At 39.0% G+C, this 25,859-nt stretch overlaps 1 protein-coding gene across 5 annotated transcripts in view; it reads right to left on the bottom strand.

Moving 5' to 3' along the window:
• pde8a (phosphodiesterase 8A) overlaps positions 1-25,859 on the bottom strand; it is a 57,983-nt gene that overhangs the window by 21,900 nt on the left and 10,224 nt on the right. For 3 of the 5 annotated variants that reach the window (XM_008404540.3, XM_008404541.3, XM_008404543.3), the window contains exons 2-3: positions 24,369-24,449; positions 3,701-3,757 (exon numbers count right to left, since the gene is read on the bottom strand). In XM_008404540.3, coding sequence (XP_008402762.1) covers positions 3,701-3,757; positions 24,369-24,449 — 138 coding nt within the window. The remainder of the gene's footprint in view (positions 1-3,700; positions 3,758-24,368; positions 24,450-25,859) is intronic. The other 2 variants (XM_008404542.3, XM_008404544.3) reach the window with 1 other exon arrangement.

Raw genomic sequence — 25,859 nt, 5'->3', positions numbered from 1 at the left:
AACAGTGGGCATATGCAGAAATAATGAGTTTTATTTCCACTTGAATTAGAAATGAACAAGCTTAAAGTTAGAAAAATTTAATGAAAAATTCAATCTAGCTTACAACCAGTACGGCTTGTGCATGTCTAAAACACACCCAATATTAAACAAGAGGAGCACACCGACGTCTTTACAGTCTCCGTTTCTGAGCAAGTTCCTTAAGAGTTTAAATCCACAAAATGAAGATAAATATATGTTGGTATTGGTTCATATTGTTAATGGCAGCAAGAACCACAACAATTAAATCCCAGCGGTTTTCCCACAAGCAACGGGACAAAAGTGTCTTGAGCTATTCTGTGTTTCTGGGACAACCAAAGCCAAAATGTCTCCATGTTAGTATGGATCCCTGTACATCCAAGAGAAACTGGCTGGTTGACTAGTGTGTTCCTAAAAACAGGAAGCCAAAATAAATAAATAAATAAATAAACTCCTTCAAAATTATATTTAGTATATATATACATGCATTTTATCTCCACGCAGCTAGGATTTTCACCTACGTATACAGCTTTAATTTGGCACTCACTAAAGACTAACACACAATCGGCAACAATAGAGAAGTCAATTATTTCATTCAAGGTAGCAGGAGAAAGAACAAAGTTCCTCCTCCAAGAATATTTCATACTTCAAAATACCTCAAGCACAGAATGTGGCTTGTATGGAAGACTGGCAAGTTTGTTGCATTGTTGAAAGAAAGCCAGAGGAGTTCTCTCCACGGTATGTAAGAGACACAGAAAACAATGAAGGACAACCAATGACAAATTATCAAGCCGTGTCAGGTATTTTCTGGGGATTTCATGTTTTGTGGCTGCTCCTGGCACTAATTTCCCATTTTCTTCCTACTTGACTTGACCCTGAGCACTTTCAACACCCTCATTCAAGTTGCTTAATCTGATATTTTGCAGTGTGACCTGGGTAATGCATAGACCGCACAGTATGAAATGCTAAACGTCCTGTACGATCTTTACAAATCACACATTGTGGGCGAGGCCAGACATTCATCTAGTAGTGATTTTTCATCTACTCTGTGAAAAATCACCATCCTCACAGTGACACGGAGGTGGGAGTGTCGTACTGTGGGGATGATTTTCTTCAGCTGGACAGTGAAGGCCATCAGGATGGAGCAAATTACAGGGTAACGCTGTAATGAAATCGGTAAGAAGCTTTAAAAGACGAAGCAAGGAGGCAGAGGTACAATGAAAGTTTAGACTGACGCGTTTTCAAGTCTTAAAACTTCAACCTTAGTCTAAGTAAGAGTCTCTGGCAAGACTTTAAAAGAGCTGATCACAGATGTTCACCATCCAATCAAAGTCTGATCTTAACCCATTTTGAGAAGAAAAATGGGCAAATATTTTAGTCTCCAGATGCCCAAAGTTTATAGAGAGATATAGCAAAAGACTCAACTGAAATTGCTAGAAAAAATTCCTCAACTCACTTAAATCAGGAGGCTGCAGATAAATAAACGTCACATTTTCCGATTTCGATCACCAAAAGACTTAGAAAACCACGCTCACCCTTCTAGTTCAAAGTTTATTGCTCAGATTTGAAGATTTTTTTGTTGTCGTTTTTTACTTGTGAAATGACTTGTCTAAATCACTTACTGAATGTGTGGTAATCTGATCTCATGGTTTGATTAGCCGAGATGACTATGTGCAGCTCACAGCTGCTGCGTTCCTGCTTGTTCGCGCCCGTCATTCTATAATCAGCCTACGGTTTGACCCGCGGGCCCGTAGCGAATGGCCCCAGATTGATTGGGCTTAGCTCTCATTCCTGTGCGTCACAAGTTTTATAGTCCGCCGTGATGATCTATGGCAGAATTAGTCGAGGCGGCCTTGACTGGCTGCAGCCCCTCTTCCCCCACCCTCACCCCAAGAGGTCTAAACCAAGGCTACGTCTAAAAGTGCTGCTGCAGCTACTATCAAGCCAGCCATTGAGAGCGAGCTCCCTCTCTGCCACCACGCTTCCAAGCAACCCCCACCTCCACTCCCACTCCGCCCCCCACCCCCTCGTCTCTCCCTCCGCCTTCCCTTCACTTGCGTAAATACTGGACAGGAGATTTAGGCCCGCCTCCCGGAGCGGTGCTGCACTAAGAGTAGATTCATGAGTCACTCTCTCAAACAGACGTCATCTCCGACTGTTGGCAGGCAGCAGAGTGAATGTAAAGAAGAGGAAGCTTGTTCTGCACGTTTCAAGTTTGCGTCGCACCTGTGAGGTTGAGTCAGGACAGAGGGGGACCAGACAATTTCAGCTCGACCGGCGTAGCATTTAGCTCAAAGTCGACAGAAGCAGCAAACGCGTCTGTCTGACAGAGGTGTTGCAAATGTAAACCATATTCCGCATACTGTAGGAGTATTTTCCCTACAAGCAGCAATAAGTGCACAGGTCGTAAATACATCACCTCAGATTACTGCAACTATGTTCGGTACGCAAGGGGGAATTAGATCAGAATTCCACATTGGGATGTTGGGAGGAGAGTCAACATTCCCCCAGAGGTGGTAGACCTGGGAATCAAGGCCAAGATCAGATCAGACAGATTCACCGTGTTTTAACGTGAAAATATATATACTTTTCTAACCTTCAAAAGGCCCAATGAAGGAAAAAAGTGCTCAAGAGCGAGGAAAAGTCACAGAAAGAGAAGGTTGGCGAGCATTTGGTAGCACCTGATTATGCCGTTCAGATGACATTGCGGCTGAAAAGAGGCATAAGGGCCAGCCTGATCCTGTGAGGCGAGAGAAACAAGGAGGAGGGCATGACAGGATCAGCTGTGAGTGACAAAAACAGGAAGGGGATATCTCTCTACCTTGTTTTCCTACCGTGGCCAAACTCAAGTGCATCAAACAATGAGGCCGAGTCTGTGCACTCACAATACACGGATCGTTAATTCAGATGGTTTCATTCTCAAGAATCCCCCCAGTTGTGTTGGAGTGGCAATGTACAGAGTTTAAAACTAGCTGTTTTATCCCCACCACCCCTGGTAAACAATCAAAAAGAAAAGGAGGTTCCAAAATGGGGGGAAATCCTTTTATAACCTCAGTCACATGACAAAGACAAGTACATTTTTACATTTTAATCTTAGAAATTTTAGGTAGAAACTTCTAATATATTCCTGAACCAAGGACGAACGGGAAACATTTCCTACGAATTTTGTATTTTCCCGTTTTCACACACAGCAGAAGTGCGACATGCCGCTGGAACAAACTGTATCTTGAGAGAACGTCAGAGAAGATCCAGCCTGCGGTGACGAAACTGCTGATCCTCTGCAGTTCTCCAGAATGTGTATTGTTCATTATGGTATGTTCCCAGTCTCAAATATTTGGCCCCGTTGCCTTGACAGCGCCAAGGCTGCGTAGAACACAACACGTCCATTAACGGCCGAGCTTCCCTCCTCTTCGGTGAATGCTTACGTGTTCCTTAGAGAGGTGTGGCATTTTGAAGATATTCGAGATTTATTGTAACGCCAAACAAAAGCTGTTTTTCAATGCTAATCCTTAAAGAAACACAACAAAGTACTGACAGCCACACCGAGTTTAGCTCTAATGCTCAGCAATCGGCTGCTGATGGATGCAGGCATAAACCATCGACTGGAGCACTCCTGGTGTTGCGCTTCGGGTTTGCGAGCATTAAAGTATCCCTCAAACACATGTCGAGCATTGTTTTACGGTACCTGAAGTGGGTCTTTAAATAGCTTCATTGGTCCAAACTGCACCTCTGTTAATGTGGTCTGAAAAATAAGAAGAATAGAAGGGTTAGACACAAAACAGTTGAGAAATTTCACACGAAATGTCTTCTTGTATTAGTTTAGAGGTCGACTGGAGTTTACAAATCACAATGACAAAAAAACATTCCTTTTCTCCTGACCTGTGTAAAATCTGGAAAAAGCTGAAGGGAAGCAAATTGCGCAAAACACTAACAGGAAATATAGTTTAATTTTCTTTTAGCTGACAGAAAAATCCAACTTGGATGGAATATGAGATGATTGCTGCCGATTTCACTAAACATGTAAACGGAAAATATAACCAATTAAACAGCTGGGTTAGATGACATTAAATGCAGATGAGATATGATGCACAGGGAAAAAAAACTGTTGTCTGTCTTGAGTGCATCAGGTGCAAAACGGTGTGCAAAGACTAAAGAAAGTGAGCAAAAGCTGTTGCACATTTTTAGCAGCTATTTTAGTTGCTCACACATTCTCTTTGGGCCAAACTCAAAACTGACGAACAAAGATCAAACTAACTTAACGCTGTGTTATTGTTAATCACCGTAATGCCTCTAAATTGCTACCTTTAAGTTGAATTTCGCACCCCTCATTTTCTTTGTACTTTGTTCTGTTGTTTCTTTTTCTCAAAAATGTAGCATGCAGGTAAAAACAAAAAACAAAAAAAAAAACGAAGCTATCAAAAAGTTGGTGTAGCTTTTTAAATCCAAATAAAAATTGCCCGACACCGTCACTGGGTTCCGTGTTATTATCCATGGTAAGCAGCTTGTCGTGTCTAATTTTTGTTCTGTTATTTCAACTTAAGTCATTGAGCAAACAGGCAGAGAGAGTTTTCGAGGAAGATTGTGTGAGTAATCATCTTAGTCTTAAGACTGTGGGTCTTTACAATGCAAAGAGCCAAGTTTGTCCTTCATCCAACAAAATTATTTGTCAAGAGCTCCAAACCCAACCTAGTCCTTGTTTATGTCCTTCTGTCTAACATGGTAACGTTATGGTTAAATTAAAGAGCGATCATCTTGTTTCTATTTTTAGGTATTCGACTACAGAAAACAACCCAAGCTTTGCAAAAATACTCCCAGAATGAATAAATTATATTAAATTCTGAATTTATGTAAAATGAAGGAGAAAAAAAACAGTCATAACCCAAATGGCACAAAAAGTGAAAAACTACAACAAAAGAAAACTACGGCTATTGGCTAGCATTTGCAACGTAGCCAATCAAAACGTGCCATTTTTGTTTAGTTTTTTTGGTGTTGAGTGGCTGTACTCCCCAAGAGCGGAGAGCATGAAGACCATGGATGTTCCCATTGTGGGTATTAATGCATTTTAAGGTAGAGCTGGTATTGGAACGGTTAAAATAATTAGCTGCATATATTCAAATAGGCAAGCTGTAAGCAACAAACTGTCTGAAGTTCTGATTTAAAATTGGTCTTCGCTATCTTAGTAACCTTCAGTGACGATCACCTGAACAGCAGCCGAAATACACCTGAATCATTAATTTTTTTTTCTTTGTTTATAGTTGTTTTTTCCCTTTAGTTTTTGATAGTCTACTGTTTTCTGCCATATGATGTTCTAATGCTTTCTGAGGAGGTGGTCGAAAATGACACTTTGATCTCAACAAATAAAAGTTAAATAAAATAATTTCAAAAATCAAATAAAGCATCAACCAAATCTTTTCTATTAAAACAAGTATAAAAAGAAGCAAAAGTCAAAATGTGAAAAATCTGAAATCTTGAAGAAATAATCAACACATTAAAAATATTACACAGGGATGTCTAGTTTACTAGAACTAAGAGTGTTTAAGAAATCTTTACTTATTTGAGACATTACTAAATCTCTCTCAAAAAACAAACAAAAGCTTTATGAAAATCCAATGACTTTGTGAGCTCTTCTTCTATCACACAGACATACGCAGTAGCTGCTTTCTACACCATTCAGCTGATAAAAAAAAGAAAACGACAACTGACAAGTAAACCGCGTGAACAGAGGTGAAATCTTGCTGAAGCCCAAATAAATGCTGGATCATCCTCTAAATGCTTGTATTCATCCTCTAAAAGTGACTTTGAGTTGCATTACCCACTGAAACCTTCCAGCAGAGACACAAACGCACACCCATGGCAACTGCTCTCCCAGACGGCAGTGAAGCAGAGTTACACATTCAACATCACACTGAGGAACAGAACAAAGAGTCCAAATCTACGACCCGGACTCAAAACTCAAGCACAATTCACTTAGGAGTGCTTCACAATTCTTTGATTAAGACAACTAAAAAAATATGTAAATGTTACTCTTGGATGCGGTGTTTTTCACTTGTACATTATATAATATTTCAGATTATTTAATCACCATTGCACACTGCATTTGCATAGAAAATAAAAGCACTGCAACAAGCCATTACATTTTTTTTAACCTCATGAAAGAACAAATTACGTTAATGAAAAAAAATAAATATTTTTTTTAATTCTGGCTTTTAAATGCTACAAATTAAAATACTGAAGATAAAGGATCCCCGTTTTCAAAGGTAACATTAAAATGACACCGACACTCAATCAGCACATCCCTGATTGGGTGACCACCATTTCTTAAAGTAACAGCATTCCAATTTTTTTTCACTGCACAAATGACAACTGATAAATCAAGAAAACGCACACAAATTTCTATCTGCTTTGACTTTCCCTTCATGAGAACACTTTTATTCCGTCAGCATCTGATTTGGCTTCCTTCCTCTTAAATGGAACCCGGCTCAGGGGTTAGTAACCATCGCAACCAAAGCCCCTCATGGGCCACCATCCCTCCAGAATTCCTCGTCTCCGTAAACAATCTACACATGTGAGGGGGAGCACAGAGAGGAATTTCAGAGCGTTCCAGGGCCGCAGCAAATCGGTTCTTGCTAAATTGTAAGCCTTTAGAAAGCTCTGTGAAACAACAAAGAGGCGGGGAGGAGGGCAGTGAGCAGGGGTGGCGGGGCAGATTAGCCCTCGGTTGTAGCCAAATTTACGTCATCCTGACACAGGGCTGTTTGTTGAAGTTGTCTTCAAACAAAGAGTATGGAATCAGGATGGCTACAAGCTGCTGCTCGGAGATCATCTGATGTTCGAACAGACTCGAGGACCTAGTCGCATGATAGCCTCATGTTTGTGGAAGAGATGCTACAAGTGTTGGAAAAATGGCAATGATGGGAATGAAACGGAACTGATGTGGAGGAAAATTCCTTGTCCTTTCCAAAACTATAGTGATGAATGTTATGAGTTTTGCTTCAAAGATAATGAAAGAATCCAATTGTTTGTAACGCTGCGTCTTACATTGTCAAGAGATGAGATTATTTGGTTCTTCATTTAAGTTAAAGTTCAGCCCTGAAAAACTTTAAGTCTGCCTAAAAAGTCAGCTTTTTTGGCTCTTGATTCTTTGGTCTATGAGTTTATGATTTGCTGCCAGCAGCACCTCCAAGCTTGTTCTGGTATTCTCTCACCAAGCTCTGGGTCTGCTCCAAGGTCTTGGTTCTAGTAAAACATATGTAGAATACTTTCAAAAAGAAACAATTATGATTCCGCATCATGCCAGGAAGTGTTTGGTGAAAGCAGTGTGATGGGTGTGGAGCCAAGATTCATAATCATTTAAGGCAATTTTATTGAAAAGTGATATCAATATGAAATTTTGCCAATGGTTATAATTCCTTCTCTCTCCTCTTATGGACCAACTCCATCTGCCAAGATGCCAATAATCAGAGACTCACTCTGACCTTAATCCTATTGAACACTTAAGTTGGTGTTATCCTGGTTTTCATGCCAGACTGACCAACAAAACTGCTTTCTCTGACTGAGTAATGATATACCATCCCAGCACTGTGTGACCAAGCATGAGAGGAAGTACCAGATTGTTGTGGATGTTTATGGTTCTTCAACACACTAAAGAGTCACCTATTTGCTAACTGAATAAATTGTTAAATTGCCAATGTGTTTGGTCTCCACTAACCTCAATCATCTAAGTCAAACTGTACAAAGCAAGAATCAGCAGCAGAATAAACTGTTTTGCCTTGGATGATAGGTTTTGACAAGACTTTCAACCCACATAAATAAACTTATGTGGGTCCTTTCAAATGTGGCATCATTTAAGAGGGAACAAAAGTTGTGTTTTGAATCATTCAGCTTGATTAATTTGTTACAGATGAGTAATTACAGTAAGCTGTTTCAGAAAAAGAGTGACCCTAAACCGTTTTTTTATTGGAGAGAGCCAGTAAATTATTTCCTTTTATAATTCCTTGCTTTTCTCTCTCAATCAAGCTCAGATGAATTTACTAAATGAATACCTTCGCTTATTAAAGACAAATTAAGTTTTGAATCTGCAATGATTTACACTCCCCTTTCTTACAAAGTTGCCTATTTCCTACAACGTTGACATTTAATAATAAAATCTGATTGTTTCTGTTTTCGTTTATCTTTTTTCATGGAACAAGTTGTGGCTACCTGGAAGTGTCAGCTAAACTGGCTATCTTATGCTGATATCTTCAGTGAACAAAATAAAATAAAATAAAAAGTTCTGACCTTCTTAATTTATTCAGACTCAACAAATAACTTTCTGGTCTCAAAACACTGTATTGCATCCAGGCAACTTTTGCAAGCAGTGCTCACACAGAAGAATATCATGTAAAAGCTGCATGTCGGGAGAGTTGGTGGAGGACGGGACCTTGACATATTGAGTTTGGCCACAAAGCCTCCAGCTAACTTCAGCCTAGCAAGAGCAGTGCACACAACACACTACTGTCTCCATGCAGGAATACTACTCTCTCTGACTGACAAATACACAGCCAATCCAACTGCAGCGGAGGTTGTGTAACTTGTATAGCAGGCTTGACACACACAAACTCGGTCACTCAAAAAAACGGAGCTAACGCAGTCTGCCGTCGTCGTAGGGAAACATACAGCACACACACACTGCAATGAATAATTCAGCCACGCTTTTGCTGTCCAGCATTCAACTAGAGGCAAAACCAAGCAAGGAAAGTGAGAGAGCAAGTAGGCCATGGAGAAGCACGGACATGGTGTGGATGCCTACGTAATCCCTGTTCCATCCTCTTACTAAACGTTGCTGAGTTATACCAGTCAGTCACACCAGGGATTGCACTCTCTGCTTGTGTCTGTGTGTGCACAGGGCCACTTGTTAATAAGTTTGAGGAGCAGCAGGAAATGTTGGCTTGTTGCATCTGAGGTCAGCGAATGACAAAAGTTACTTAAAACATAAAGAGGTTTGTCCTTATTGATGCCATAACATCTCTGTCTCATGAGAATAAGCTCACATGCTGTTAAATTTCTATTTAAAAACATAATACATTGCTATATACATAAAGTCTGCATTTAAATTACGACTTTAAAACTGTTTAATTTGATGCTTTTGATTTAAAAGTGTGCATGCATGCGAGTCTTTAAAATATATGCTGGTTTAACACGAGATACAGTTTTGGTTCTGTGCAACAAAGTGATTTTAAAACATTGCACAATGTAAATGTTGCACAAATAATACTTTCATTATTTCAAACTTTTGATATTCAGAAATAATGGGCCAGTAGAGTGTGCTAAAACTAGCAGCGGAGCTGTTAAAACAGGCAGTAATCATACTCTGGCAGGGCTTTGTACCTACAGTAAAGCAGGCATAGACTGGCAAATCTTGGCAAATGCTAGACTCACTGGAAGAATACCAAAAAGTTCCAGGCTTTAACTTCTGAAGTAAATTGCTGTGGCCTACTCCGAGTTGGGTGGATGTTAGATAGTTCTTAGTTACTTCTGAATACAGGGGAATAGTTAATTTGTTTGAGCAATTAACAAAAGGAAACTCTTTTTGTTCTTTTGATAACAGCCAATACAAACCCAAAATTCTGTTTCTCAAAAAACATAAAATAAAATTAATTGTACATTGCCAGAAAAGGAAAAAAAATGTTTATTTCAAAAAGCTTACTGAAAAGTATGCTCATGTGCTGCATGGTATATTCATGAAATAATCAGTCTGGAGTCCTTTTGCTGTTAATAATGGTTCTTAACCTGGGCTCGATCGAACTCCAGGGGTACGGTGAGTCGGTCCCAGGCATTTCACCAAATGTCAAGCATGGCTGTAGTAGCATCATGCTGCAGGCCTGTTTCACTACAAAGGGGACATAGCAAATTCTACAAAGGGGATCACATAATGAGGGAATGCGAACAGCCAGACAGCTGTTCATCTGAAACAGTGAAACAGTTAGGTTTTCAAACAGGACAATGATCCCAAACACACGCCATAAGTGGTTTTGTAATGGATAAAGCGGGTTAAAAGTGAGCCTTTGAAATGGCTCTGACCTCAGACCTATTAAAAATGCATGGGTATGTTTTAAAGCTGTCTGTTCCAGGAAACTAACCAGTTCAAGTGGGGCTCACCAATTCGTTCTGGAAGAGTTGTTAAAAAATTTAGTTTGCTACAGGACTTTTATTAAAATACTAGTGGGGATGCAGACATGAACGTACTTAGAATTTGTGTTTGGTTAATAATTGCATTGCTATAACAATGATTCTTAGCAAGAAATCTTGTACCGCTGGAAAGCTTTTTTTTAATTTCCTGTTAGCTGGGGCCACTTTTGTAAGGAAAAGGCAATTGTGGGTTGAGCAGCAGAGTTAAGATTGTAGGTTGTACCCATAAAAAAAACCCTGTCAAATCTTCTCTACCAACACCAAACAGCCTACTCTGCTTAGGGCTGTAGTGATACAATAATCTCACGATACGATATGAAACACGATATTCTGCTCACGATACGATATGTATTGCAATATTCAGCAAACAATACAATTCAATACACTTTTGCGAATTTCTGAAAGATTTTAGAGGGACAGAGTGAATTTGGTGACATTTTGTGACTGTTATAGAGTTGGATTGAATTAATTTAACTGAAAACTGATTAAAAGCACCAACTACACAATACCTGACTCTGGTTGGACATGGACACAGACTTAAAAGTCGACAGCTGGACAAAATGAATCAAAGAAGTGGTGAGAAAACATGTTTCTTTAAATTGAAACAGTACAAACTGTAGCTTACATGCATTTGTAAAGTAAATAAAGTGCACCAAGTACCCTGCTCTGAATAGTTTGATTCCTTTTTAACCTCAACACTTAACATCTGAAGGAATCACTCTAAGCCTGATGACCTAATCACTCTTCCGGCGAAGCAAGCAGTGAGTGAGCAAGGTGACAGTTGGATGTTACGATACTTGCGGATGAATATCGATTTTTTTCTAGGAAACAAAATATCGATATATATCGCAAAATCAATATTATTACACAGCCATAACTCTGCTGTTGACTCCGTTTTCCTTAGATCAGTGGTTCTTAACCTGGGTTCGATCAAACCCCAGGGGTTCGATGAGTCGGTCTCAGGGGTTCGGCGGAGCCTCTGCCGCAGAGGTAAAGACACACTTGTGTAAAGTCGTGATGACGTGTCCCGCTTTGCCATCACTTGCTCCAGAGGTTCACGTTACATTGCTTAGCCAATCAGTGCTGCGGAGGAGCACTGATTGAAGGAGTTCCACTCTCAGCATGGATTTGAACTTTTGTCTTTAATTAATTCAGCAAAGCTCACAGTTTTTACCAAATTCTATAGTCTAAATATGCTCCTTAGTCGCATCTTTTCGGGGTTGGTACTGCCTCTAGTGGTGTGGGGGTGGTAACACAGGTAATATAATTACATTACTAAATCAGAATACCGCAAAGTATTTTGTGCGTCAGGGTGGGGGCTGGGGGGGAATAAGAAGGGTTCGGTGAATGCGCATATGCAACTGGGGGGTTCGGTACCTCAAAAAAGGTTAAGAACCACTTCCTTAGATTGATGAACAAACAAGGCATTTTGACAATTTAGTCATTGACCTATTGAACAAACAGGAGCCCTACTGCCATACAAGAGCCATATTCAACCACAACAGCTTGGAGCCTTGTCCTTTAGCTGGTTACCAGTTGATTACATTGCTTCCAAGTTACAATGGAAATAAGTAAGTTTTACAACAGTAGAAAAACCTTTTGTGAAAAAGCATTGTTACAAAAAAATATGGACGATGAGCACATATAATTGTCCCAGCTCTTTTCCAGAAAATATATGAATGCATAATCTTTACCAAGTCGTGCAACAAGTTCTTACTTTTAAAATTCATAAAGCATTTTGTTGTCTAACCACTCGATTCTGCAAACATCCTGTTCAAATAAGTTGTTAAAAAGTGCAAAATTGAAATCACATTAAAAACTGATGGTGACCGGGTTTTCACCGTTTCTGCCACAGTTGCTCCAACAAAGAAAACTCACAAAGCTTTACTGTCTCCTAATAATTCAGTGAGGTTCATTGAACCCTTCGTGTCATGAGGCATCACGGTTTCCTTGCTTCTTCGGACCGCTCTGCCTGTTTCGGAGCAGGTACGGTAGAGTTATTCTGCAGCAATCAGAAGATTCTTCAGTCTCCTTCTGCCCTCATTCAACACGTCTAATGTATTTACTTAGTGAAGTTGCCTCTGACCCTATATCCTGCTCCCCATGTATCCGGCCCTATACATCTCCTCCTCCTGCTGCTCTCCTCTGGCCTGTCAGCTCCTCGGTCTCATGCTCCTAGACCCACATACACACACCAGTCTACACCACACACAGTGGGAGAGCGGCTTTCCACTAAAGTGAAAAACAGGAAATTGGATGACATTGTTCGGTGCGCCGACGTCAGCAGTGAGAGATAGAAAGAATAAACAGCTTCCTCCACCCAAGTTCTGGGATGCGGATGCAGGGAATCTTGGGATGCCTGCGACGCAAGAGCACGTAGTTCGTAGGAACTGTGTGCTCTTCACGTTTTCCGAGAATCTCCAGATCCTACCCCTGTGACGCAGCTTTTGTCCGGATCTCACGCCCCGCCCCTCTTTGGGTTTGGGACTGAGTCTTCCTTCCAAACTTCAACATATGGGGATGTCAAGAACACCTTAAGCTCAGGATAAACGGCACAAAAGTGATTTTGTGGTTATGCAAAGCGCGGCTCTGACATCTAGAGTCAGGGGTAGCTTGCATGTGTGTTTGGCCTCTTTGTGTGGTGTGCTTTTCGGGATAAAAATGTGAATCAAATGGAGATGAATCAATGTTCTTGATTAGTTCTGATTAAGGCCAGCAGTCCCAGCCGCAGGTGCGGATGCACACTGTGTCCCAGACAGGCAGGCAGACAGTGGCTCTCACACACACTGAGCTAAGTGATGAGCTAAATGGCACCGAGCGACGCGTTGGCCCTGGCACACGCTGAGCCACTCAGATATTACTGCGAGCTTCCCATGCTGTGTGTGTTACCTCAAAGGGAATAATTCACTTTCATGTGTCGCCACTCGAATTTGCTGCCCACAGATCTGTGGTGAACTTTACCAACACAAAAAGTGAAATGGGAAGTTTGGAACGATGATCTTTGTGTGGCTGAAGTCAAAACGGTCTCGGAAAAATTGTTTCTATTCTGCTACTAAATGTGTTGGATTTAGTGAATGGGTCAGATTTTTAGGGGGAAAGTTTGACATGCTCCCATGTCAGAGTAGAAGAGACTCAGTTTTTTTATTCAACTATCCTAAATTAACTTCAAATCATGCTGCAATCATTATTAAAGGTGTGACTAAATTACCACCCCCCTTTACAGATATGGATGAAATAATCAGCATGAAATACTCAAGAGAAAAAAAATATATATAAAAATTATAGATTTAACAAAGACAACTCAGTTAAACTATGATTCAACTTAATAATAAATGAGAAGATATATATTTTATTAAGCACTTTTACTTTGCGTTTCTTTACTGTGCATCAGTTTACACAGTTTACTGTAAGGAAACCGGTGGAAAACAGAGAGTCCTCCATTTAAGGTACAGCCAAAATGAAAAAACATTCATACGTTTTTTTAATAAATATGTACAAAATACATTAAAGTCCAGAATTTGAGGGGTGTTCTTTCCCCCATAACTACATATGTATTAAGATTTATGGACTTGTGATTTTCTTTCTTTTGGACAAATAACTTACTAGATGTCTGGTCATACATTAGTTTAAAAACCAATTTGGATAAGCTAGAGAGAATTAACATAAGAAGCAATTAAATAGTTAGAAAATGTGCTTTTTATCTTAGACATTAACTTGAAAACAAATATGTCATCTATAGAAATTGCTTTGATTTTCTAGGTTTAATATTCACACAAGCTGTTGTCTAAAATGTTCATTAGAGTTAACAAATCTGGACACCAGTGACTCCAGATAATACACATGATGGAAAAGAACATTCTTCCATTTAAACATTTTGACATGGAAAGTATGAAACAGCCCTTGTAACAGATCTTTGGACTTCGGATGCAAATGATCTAAAGTGTGCCAGAACTAAGACGCTTAAATCTCTGTTACATTTTCAGTGAAACAAAACTTTACAATTAAGGACTCACTTAATAACAAGGCTGCAGCAGACCAACAAAAGAGACATTAGTACAAAATCATGAAAAGACCATAAAACTTGCACCCAGTGAAGTTCATTAGTTAGATCATAATTCAAATAATTCAATCTTAAATAATTTCTTGAAAACAGAATTTGATGCAGAGCCAAACAGGAGCCGGGTTAGTTCAAAATCTAAAGTTGTCAAAAACTAAATAAATAAATACATTTTGAACAATGAGAGCAACCATTGTGTTGAGCCTCAAATATCCCACTGTCAGCCCTATTTATAATCTAAAATTTTTGAACCACAAAACCAGAATGAAGACTACTGATAAGTTTCAGAATTGTTACTTTAGTTTAATATTTGAAAATGGTAATTAACATGAACTAGTGAGGTCAGATTCAGGACAGGAAGACTGACAACCCTTTGCCAACTTCTAGGGTAGCTAGAAATAGAAGTCTAAAATATTCACTTCATTGACATAAAGATCTTCAACAGGTTTCAACAAACTCTGTAGTTTGATCCTCTATTCTGCTTTTGCACAGGCACAAATAAAGTCATAATAATTGCTAGGCGTTAGCAAAAGAAAATTATGCAAAGTCGAAAAAAAAACCTCTCTCTCACACACACACAATGAGCAGCAATAATTGAAGATGTCTTATTTTACAGAATTTTATGGAAAGTACTTCACCCCAACAGGTGAGCACGGTGGTGGGTTCATGATGATTTGGGTCTGTGAGGCGTTAAAATCAACTCACGCCTTTAAAGTGAAACTAAGTGAAAGCAGAACCCCACCCTCGGACAAATTAGAATGCATCTTTTTTTATTATTATTATTTTTAAAGTCTAGAATATGCAACCAAAACAAATCCAAATGCTTATAAAGTAAACAATAATTTCTAACTTAATTTGAATTATGAAAGCAGTGAAGAAAAAAAATTCTACTTCACTGCTGACTTTCTCATAAAAATATCACCTTCTGCCAACTTAGATCTGACTGATTTCCAGTACAAAGTCACAAACTTACATGTTCAGTTAAAATAAAAAATAAATAAAAAAATCAAAGAAGTTGATATTTTTGCTGTTTTACTGCAAGGAAGAATATTTCCAAGCATGTGTATTCTGACTCTGCCCAAATGTCTCATCCATAGTGACCCATCCCACAGTCAGCCACGCAGAAGACTTTAGTTGAGTCACTGGCACGGCTGAGGGAAACTAGGCCACTGCAGATCGGTTTGTCCCAGAACATCCCTCCCTGCTTTCTCTGCATCTCAATCGCGCTCTCTCTCCTGATGCCTGACAGAATACACCACAGAGGAAACACCAGACCTCCTGGATTTAACACTACAATGTGGAAGGGACTAAGATCTGGAAGCACACCCAACTTCAGAGGTGAAGAAAAACGTTCATTCATCAGACTAAGCTAGGATTCTTCCATTTGTTTTGTTGCAATACTCCACCAGTACCAGGTGCATCCACTACTTGACGCAACAAAAGCAAGGTCACTCGTAGAGGACAGCGGCCCCCGACTTCAGACCTCACGGGGCCTGGAGGTTTGAGACGTTTCCCCGCTTGGAAACACTGACTGGGATGTAAACGGAACATTTACAGACTTTTGCTAAAGATGGTGGCATGGTAATTTATCAAACTTACAACAAGGGAATTGGAGGAGGGACACACATCAAAGTTGCAAGACAATAGACTCAGAGGACAGTACAGTCACCCCCACATGCTTCAAGTAAAAAAAGTTATGTTTTGCATTATTTTGTTTGGTGAACAAATGAATGCTTTTTTTTTGGCACACCTTTAAAAATGCAAATCTCTGCATGAGATTAAGTGTTGATAAATAAATCGATTGAAACAATGGGATGTTTTTCCAATTTTCAGATTGGTTTGTTCGACTCGTCACTGCCCAGTTGAAAACTCAGAAACATCATCTTTTTTATATTGAACAAACCAAAGCTAAGGGCTAGCAGGCCATGCTAACTCCAAACACCATTGGTCTCATTTTTCTAAACAGAGTGCGACATGGATCGGTGTTGCACGAGCAAAATTAATATTTTGTGAAATGGTGTGCTTTTTATATTTTGAGTTAAGGAAAAAAACGTTAAAGACTAAAATCTTTTAAGGAAAGTATCCTCTAATTATTTTCTATTTTATTACTAGATATATAACTCAGCCCCACACCTTGGGATTATTTTATTGTAGGATCTTTACGATCACGCATGAAGAGACAGCTCTGCAACCTGATCAGAAAATCCCAGTTTTATTTTACTGTAAACTTTGCTTGGTGTGGACAGTTCAATTTTTTAATCCATCCAGAACATATGAAAACATTTTGAATGCCGTAATTTACAGTTCTCCAAGACAAACAGGCTATAATCGGTAACAGCAGGCAGAAGTCTGTTTGGTGGATCTGCAAAAATCGTCTCAAAATTATTCCAAAAATTCTGATTCAATCACTTTCTTTAAATGTTGTTGGCATCATGTGTCCTGTGACATTTTAAAGGTTCCCTTACTCAGCTTATCTAGAACACAATGTATTCAGATTATACAAATGTGCACATACTTTTCATCGTGCATCACAAGCAGAGAACACACTGATCCTTACTCCAGTGGCAGAGACACCTGTCCTACCTGATGAGCAGAGAACATTACATGTGCGCGCACACACACACACACACACACACACACACACACACACACACACACACACACACACACACACACACACACACACACACACGCAAACAGAAAGGCCACAGGAGACTGAACTTGTCCTGGAAATCAGTCCCAAATGAACCTGAATGACGTCCATGGTTTAAAAATACAGAATTTGCACAAAAAAAAAGAAAGAAAAACGGACCGGTTCCCCCAATCCTTGGTGACCTGTCCCCATTTCTCACTGGTTCTCATAGATTCAGAGCATATAGAATAGAATCCTTTGTTTTTTTGTTTGTTTGGTGTTTTTTTTTTACATTTTGTCAGTTACAGCTAAAAAAAATTATTCTAACACCTGACTGATGCTGTAAATTGGAATACAAATGATTTCAGAGTAATCTCAACACGGCATGAGAAATGCAGCAAAGCATTCTGTTAGCATAAAAAAATGGTATTAAATGATTGAAAGTTCTTAAAGCCATGAGGTCAAAAATAATAATCCTTTCCATTAAAAAAAAAAAAAGATCATTCAGTAGAAGGAATTTTGACATACATGTCGCTACTTTAATTGTTAACGTCTCAAAAGAATTTCATTTGGACCGCCCATTCTTATGAGGATTTGAATCATTCAAATCATGACTACATGTGTTCCAGCCGAGTTTTCCCTGAGCAGATAATGCCCCATTGTTCTGCCTGCAAACACGCATGTCCAACGTGACGCATTTGTGTGTCTGATTGTCACTAAAGAAAGCAACTGGAATTTCTCCAGGTCACGTGACAAGCCTCAATAACAAAAATCCTCAACATACGGCTGCCTGCTCTTAAGAGTGAGACTTGTTTGTTTTTTTATCTGAGACAGATTAGTTTGTATTTGAATCAAAACTGTGTTTGTCTCTTCAGGGCATTTCTATCGTAATTCGTCAGCATTTCCTGTGTTCACATGCTTGAACTGCTGGAGCATCGCTCTCCGTGAGCGCCAGCTGTTTGCAAAACAGCCGATTACACACTTGAGTGGCAGCTGGCTGCTAAATTTTACGTGTGGTCAGTTTTACAAGAGCTAACCTTCCAGCTGAAGCGGTTCAAAACAATGCAAGCTTGATGCGGAGGGTCAGCTGAGAGGTTGTTCCCTGCAGAGCGGTCGTCACTGTTTCAGTGGTGATGGCTGACGTCTGCTGCGGTAAGCCTTGTGTGTGTCACTCACTAACACTCGCGCTCTGTGTTGGCCTGTTGTGTCTGGAATTCATTCAGCCAGTCTTACAACACACTGAATCTGTGTGTACGGATTTAGGTTTACAAGTGTGTAAAGTTTTGCTGCCTTCTCCTTTCTGTTCATTATTTCAGTTATCTAGGCACGTCTCTAACACCGTAAGAAGCCATCATGCTCGCCATAAACAGGGATTTTGCTGCACTGTAGCTGAACTGGAATTACCACTACCACTGAAAATAATCCATTAAAATGCAGGAACCAGTAAGGGCCCCAGGGCCGGCAGCCAGCACCAATAAAGTCCACCAACAGGTCCCGAGGAGCCGAGGGTCCAGGCCAGCTGGGTGACAACATGAAGAAAGCTTGGCCTTGAGGGAAGGCCTCGAAGTTCACAGACAACCAGTTCACATTTCAAATCAATTTGCTTCACTTAATGGTTTGCAAATGCACTCTAAACAGGCAGCGTAGTCAGAGGGATGTTTGGGTTATGCATCAATGTCAGAGCAACATGGAGCCCAAAAGGGAGCCTAGGTAACTGACGCAGGTGTGGGCATCTATGCTTATACTTTTTTTGTGCGCCTGCATCAAAATGTAAGTTAGAGCTATTGGCAGCAGGATTACTGACCTTAGAAAGTCTCTATAAGTTTTATTTTCCTCCCATTTAGGCAGTATTTTGAAATAAATACGTGGCTCATTGATCAAGTGTTTGCCTGGGACTCTTTCGGACGACAGAATGAACCGAATGGGATTCATTTTTATGATTTGGACATGTTTGTTTTGTAAAGTGTTTTGAGATGAATTTCGTTTTTCAGATTTAGATTTTCCTGGAAAATTTCTCAATTTTTCAACCGTTCAGTCTTTCAAATTTGTCTCAGCTTGTCCTTTTGACTGGCTAGCACATGGTTGTGCCTGAAAGTCCAGATCAAAGGTAGGTCAACATATTTTCTAAAAAAAAATTAAATAAAAAAAAAAAAAGGTCGATGTACTAGCAAACCATAAAAGACATAAAACAGATAGATTGTCTCAGAGCAATTTCTGTAAATATTATCTTGACCAAGGATTCTCACACATTTAGAGGTTTGTGGGAGACATAGAAACAATCAGTCACATTGTCACAAATTCGCCTGAAACTAGCATTCATCCAAGGTAGCATGTTTATAGAACTAATGCCTGTTGATGCAGATTCAACACATACCAAGAATTGTTTTTGAAAATTACTTAATAAAAAATTTAGACATTGGAGTATCAATGAGATGCAATTCTCAAAGTGTAAAGATACTTTGTATGTTTCATTAAATTAAGAATATGTATATTTAAAATACCATCTACTAATTTAGAATCTGTGGATCAGCAAAAACTATTTGTTTTTCTACATAGCTGTAAATAAATTCAAGGATTATGGGGTTAGCTATATTACAAGAGTCCCCTGAAATGTTTCCACCACTAGACCATGTGTGGGCAAACAGTATCTAAAGACTGCATAATTAGCAATTAGCAAAATCATAATTCTACGCTCTACAGTCACAAAATCTCAAACAAAATTGAAATTCAGTTTCTAAATAACTATGCATAAAACTTCACTCTGCAATGCTCTCTCTGTTTTATAAATGTACTTTTTCCTTATTTTGCAGATTTTAGCCTAAATATTTCACAAAATGCAGACAAAATACAAAAGTGTATTTAAAAGAATCACGGAGAATAAACTGAACTTAAAAAGTGTAAAACTGATGGTGGAGACGCTTCTCATTCCATTCCCCACCAATCAGTCTAAATTAATCAGACACAAGGGACAGATCTCAAAGAAAGCAGAGCACTTTCACCTTCAAGGTATTTTTGTCCTTATCCAGATTACACAGAAATCCCCATAAGACCTAGACAATCCTAAGCTATCCAGGGCAACCCCATGCTAAAACTCTCCTCCTTCCTTCACTGCAGTTCTCTCCTTTAGCTGTTTCACTTTCACTTTATTCACACTTCTTTTCGCTTTGACTTAGGCCTTCATTTGACTTGGTAAGAACAAACCAAAGGAAAACCTTTCCCAGTGTCCAGATTCCCTGATATTGTTCCAGATCTTCCTGCCACTCCCACTAGTATGTCACTTACACAGAGAGCCACATTCACATAAATCTGGTGCGTGTTGCTTTCAGTGCACTTCCTCCCTTAAATCCATCCAGGTAAGGTCAAAGGCCACTGAAGCAAAGGGACAAGCTAAAGAAGAAGGCAGTGAAATCTAAGTGGAGCGACGCTTGTGTTCCAGTGACAGGACAGTAATCTTAACCTTCAGTTGCGGTCAACCCCTCCTCCTCGTGTATGTCGAGGAAAGAAGAGAACATGCAGGACAAAAAAAAAAAAAAGGGTTAACAAATCTACTGTTCTTGGAAGAAACGTCATGTAAACAAAGCAACTTCAACGCCGTTCCGCCAAGCAACAGGATCAAAATACGTGACCATCCCGACTCTGCCGTGGATCTGCGTTCTGACCCCACAGCTCATTTTGTTTTTATGAAATATCACAAGTGGATCTATCCTCAGTCTTCTTCAGATGGCCGGGGGGGGGGGGGGGGGTTCTTTTTAGAAAATCAACCGACCCCCCCCCCCCCTGCCTACCCCTCCCAGCTAAAACAGGAGCACTGATGTCACTGTTGCAAGAGGGATTAGTGAGTGACAGGAGCTGCAGCTTGGCACACGAACCATACTTAAACCACACACTCAGACAAATGCGAGTACAGAACTGGTCGGACGGAACAAACACGCATGACCATGAAGTTTTAAAAAAAAGATTCTACTTTCCAATAAAAATACTTCGATTTATTTTCTTTTTTTTTTTAAACCAAATGATCACATAGTAAAATTTAAACACAATTCAACTTTTATACAATGAATGGAGGCATTGTTGAAAAGCTAAATAATGAAATTCAAAGGAGTTCTCTCTGAATACGTGTATTTGGTTATCTATCACATAGTTTGCAGCAATAAAATGCCTGTTTTAGGATTTTACAACCCTGTTTTGTTGAGCTTGTCACAAAGTAAAACAAATTTGATTGAGTTAAAAACAAAACTGGTTTATATTAAAATGCTAAATATGGCAGTGGTAATATCAGTTATGATGAACCTACATTTTCCTTTCGCCTTTTTTTCCCACCAGTATTACCTTTTCTAAGCTTCTGCTTCTCAAACACCAACTGTGGCTGCCAAAAGCATCTAGAGACCATCCAAATGGCCAAATATAAGACAGACATGAAAAGCGTGAACTAATGGCACTTCAAGCACCGTGAGGGCGACTCTTTTCAACAAATCCATACACATTGTTTAAGAGAAATAGAGACAAAAAAAACTGTCATAATGTGAACAGCAAGCCACACTGAAGAACAAATGTCTGTTAATCTTCACTTCATGTTTATTGCTAAGTGGGGATCTCAAGATTTACAATGTTGCCTGATGTTTTATATTTATTTTGCATGTGCAATGCTTCCTCATTCAGGTTGTAATTCACACTGCATCATCCTAGTTATCACCTTCTCTGAATTCCAGATGAATCAACTTTTGACAACTGATAATCTCTACACGCCCCGGGCCTATTTCTGGAGTCCAAATTAATCGTTTCATGAGTCGTAAAACAAAAATAAAAATCTAAATCTTACACTGCCTGTGGTTTATAATCCTTTGATTAAGACGCCGGAGATGATGCAGGGCTTTCTTCGGTCATAACAAGTAGAGTTGCCAAGTGCGTTACCAAGTGCGCCGCCTATCTTCCTCAAGTTTCTTAAACAAGCCAAACCAAAAGTTAACAAAGATAGCCAAGCGTAGATCCTCCGGTCACACAAATAGCACGGCTTATTAACTAGATACCAGTCTCTCAGGACTGAAGATGGCAATACCTGCCTGCAGATACCTAATCCAAGTAAAAAAATAAAATAAAAAAGTTTACATGATGCAATAAAAGCAAATTTACTTTAAAACCTCTACTAAATATACATGATGTTTATTCCTAAGATCTTCCGCTAGTGAGTAAACCTGCTAAAGCTTACGGTCAGAACATCATCACAATTCCGTGATCACCGCTACCTTAACGTTTAATCAAATACACATAACTATAACAAAGTCTGCTGTATGAGAAATTGTTCCAGGAGTTATTGCTATAAACAACGATATTGTTCTTTTGAGACCATTTTAAAGTAATATAATGGTGAGAACACATTCTCAAAGGTCAATAACTTTAAATTCTAGTGAACGTTGAACACTGGAACTGGAAGACATTTTAAATATCTAAAATAAATAAAAGGACAGAAACAACAAATAAAATGGATTATGAAGTCTCCGTTTACAAAACTGTCCTTCAAAACAAGGTGAAGACCAAAGCACCACACTGAAGACTTTTGACATCTAGTTTTCCTTAGAGAGAGAGAGAAAAGAGAAAAACTATAAATCGTGCTACCGCAAATTACTGAGCTTGTTTTAATTTATCATGCGATTAATTGACTTACTGATCGATTGCTTATTGCCTGCACACAATACAACGTCTAAATAATTACAGATATAAAACAGCTCTGGAGAAGAAAAAATTAATAAAAACGGATGCAAATATCCTTCAATTCGTGTTCCATTTCTTGGAATTTAATTGTTAAGAAAAGAAACAACGGGACACAGCTGCATTTGTGGAAACATAATTGCCAACAGATGTCGATAAATCCGAACAAAGGTGAGGAAAATATGCTATGATATATTTCATACGGCCACAAGCAGCTTTACTGGTTGAACCTCAAACAGTCCAAATGAGTGACCTGTGAGGAATGTAATCCGTCTGGTGCAACAGGTGCTTCTCATAGTCAGGCAGGAATGCTTCAGACTTGCTGTTCAACACTGTAACGAACACATAAAAGGACTCTTCTGTCTTCCATTGCATCTCCCTTGCATGTCATCATTCTTGATGGCGCATGTGGACGTCTCTTAGTTTCCACTAAAATGTTTGCTGCTCGCCTGGATCTCCCATCCAACAGACTTTCTCGATCAAGTTAAGGGGACGTGTTATGCTTTGGACATGTCTTCAGACCAAACTGAAAACTGACTGAGCTAAAACCAAAAATTTTAATCAATCTTATAAATTGAGGGTAAATTCCTATGTCTCTCTGTTTTGATATTGTGGTGAAATGTGCCGGGTAACTACACTTCTGTTTACAGTCAAGAATCTCAACGCTGTTTTAGTTACGCGCTTAACTGAAGCAGGAGTCAAAGCGAACAAAAGTCGGAAAAGGTGAGAAAGAAGACAAACTTGTTTGAAAGAAGAGGAACTCGTCTGAACGCAACGCTTATTGTTTAGCTACGAGGCCAAAACCTGAGCTGAGGTGTGAGTGAAAACATTTGTTCTATCCAAGATAAAAATTTATGACCTTAAGAGTATAAAAAAAATTGCTTTGCATGATGAGTGTTACGTAAATGAAAAGCACAAACAATGGGTTATTGTATGCGAAGCGGATGATGTTAGAACCAATCAGCTGCTGTCTGTTCTCAAAAACTAAGCTAGGAACCCGTTTGCTCAGAAATGCGGAATGCCATCACTGTGGAATTTATTATGCGAATTCAATCTAATAGATGAGGATTTTCTTCCAATATTCAAGTGGATTTCACTCTGTTTATAATAGCATCCACATGAAAGAGAAGTAAGAGGGAGATAATATTGGTAGCTGAGGCGCCGACTTGTCAGTTGTGAAGATTTCTTCTGCGAGGGAACGTTTTTACAGGTGAAATCCTAGTTATTGAAATGTCTTTAGATTTGAAGAGAGAAAGAAAAACCCTACACTGAATGCTGCAAAGTAGTTTTAATTTTTTTTTTCGCAGATCACATTGTTTTTGTAATTGTTTCAAGCCTCGACAGCAAAAAAAAACAAAAAAAAAACAGACTTAATACAGTCCAAAACAAGGCAAAACAAGGCTGACATGAATGTGTGTGGACGTGCGTATGAAGGCTTTTTGTAAGCAAATTTGAGCTATTTTATTGAGAGAATAATGGCACTTTTTTAATTTTGCTGACCATATGACAATGGCAATTCTATTATATTTATTTTAATATTGTTATTTTTAACAGTATTAAAACTCAAGGGCAAATAATGTAATGATTAAAAAAAAAAAAATATATATATATATATATATATATATATATATATATATATATATATATATATATATATAAATATATATACTCAATTTTTAAGCAATTTCAGTGAATATTGTCACTATATTTAGACCATACCACCGACCAGCAGGTACTTGGAGGCTAGTCTAACCCTATCCCAGCAATAGAGACCCTTTGACTTAGACTCACCTTCCCAGATGTGGTTTCTCCACTCTGCTGCTCGCTTGTCCTGTGTCCTGACTCACTCGGTATTTTCTTCTGTCCTGACTCCTACAGGTCAATAGGGACGGTCAAGTCGTTATTGTTATTATTATCATCATTATTACCATGATTACATATTATTATTCATCAAGTGGCCATAATGAGACGTGAAGGAACTAGTGTCGCCACCTTTCAGAAATGAAAATAATGGAAGCCCACCGCAGCTCCTCAAGGCCATGACCACCACGGCCTGAGTTGCCCGCCTCTCAGGGGCTGGGGTGCCCTCAGCAGGGGTCTGCTTTTTATTTTGTGCTTTTCTTGTAAAAGAGTGGTCAAGAAAGCAATCATTCACTACTCCGGTAAGAGTAGTACAACTTCAACGTGTTTTTACTCAAACAGAACTAGAAAGTAACTGTCCAAGCAATTAAACGAGCCTAAAAAACATATTTGGTAAAATGGGTATTCAAGTACTAAGCAGTTGATCTGATTTAATATTTTAAATTTATGCCAAAAAATATAAAATATAAAGTAATGTGGAAATTCTGGTACTTAAAGTCTAATTTGAAATAATAATATACGCAAATAGAATTAGTTGGAAGCTGGTTCAAGGCCATATTTACACCAAGTGGGCTAGGTTTGCCACCTTCATTTTGAATTCATGGCAAAAGTACAATTGGGAAGGCAAAAATTTTAATTGATCTAAGGGAACAGCAAGCTGTGGTTTCGTTGCCAGTGAATATTAACATTACAAGTATTGGTCTGTGTCTAGAACTGTCCATGGACAGTGGGTTTGTGTCTGGTCCATTTTTGAGGAGAGGATGTTTTTTCTATTGAGTGAAGTTACTCACAGTGGGCAGAGTAATCAAAAAATGTACTCAAGTAAACTACAAAGTGTGTTGCCAAAGAACTGCTCCCACTCCCTTATTAAATAAAACACAGAGAAAGCACAATCACACTTCTTCTAGAAACTGCATAAACATTTTAACAAGAAACATTTTTCCTTCGTAATATTTATCTCTTTATTTTTAATCTATTAGCATGACATGTTCTTTAAATTGTCACTTATTTTATATGTGCTAATGTCATTTATATAGATCATTATTCAAACTCAACGTCCTAAACAATTAAGAAAACCACAGTATTATACTAACAGCGCAACAGAAAACCGATTCAATCAGAACATAATGTTCTGTGATAAATCAGCCTCAGGAGACGACTGAGAAATGAAGAAGTCACACCGAATCGATGCTTGGCTCTTCTGAGCTTTTACGATACCAGACAGCCACCTCGCGCCACTGAATATCGCCGACATCTTTTTTGTTTATTTGTTTTAATGCCTTGTATTCATCCTCACTGACACTGTTCAGCCCATCTTCCCACTCACGTCTGTATCTTTGCAAGAGTTTTTGCTTCTAAGGACGTGGTGAGATATGGGGTGGACATTTTTTTTTTTTTTTTAAACGCAGGTACTAAGGGCAG

This window comes from Poecilia reticulata, chromosome 3 (genome assembly GCF_904066995.2).
Source record: "Poecilia reticulata chromosome 3, P_reticulata-male-v2, whole genome shotgun sequence".
Classification (NCBI taxonomy): domain Eukaryota; kingdom Metazoa; phylum Chordata; class Actinopteri; order Cyprinodontiformes; family Poeciliidae; genus Poecilia; species Poecilia reticulata.
Note: the sequence above shows the minus strand (reverse complement) of the source record. Positions and strands in the feature narration are given on the sequence as shown.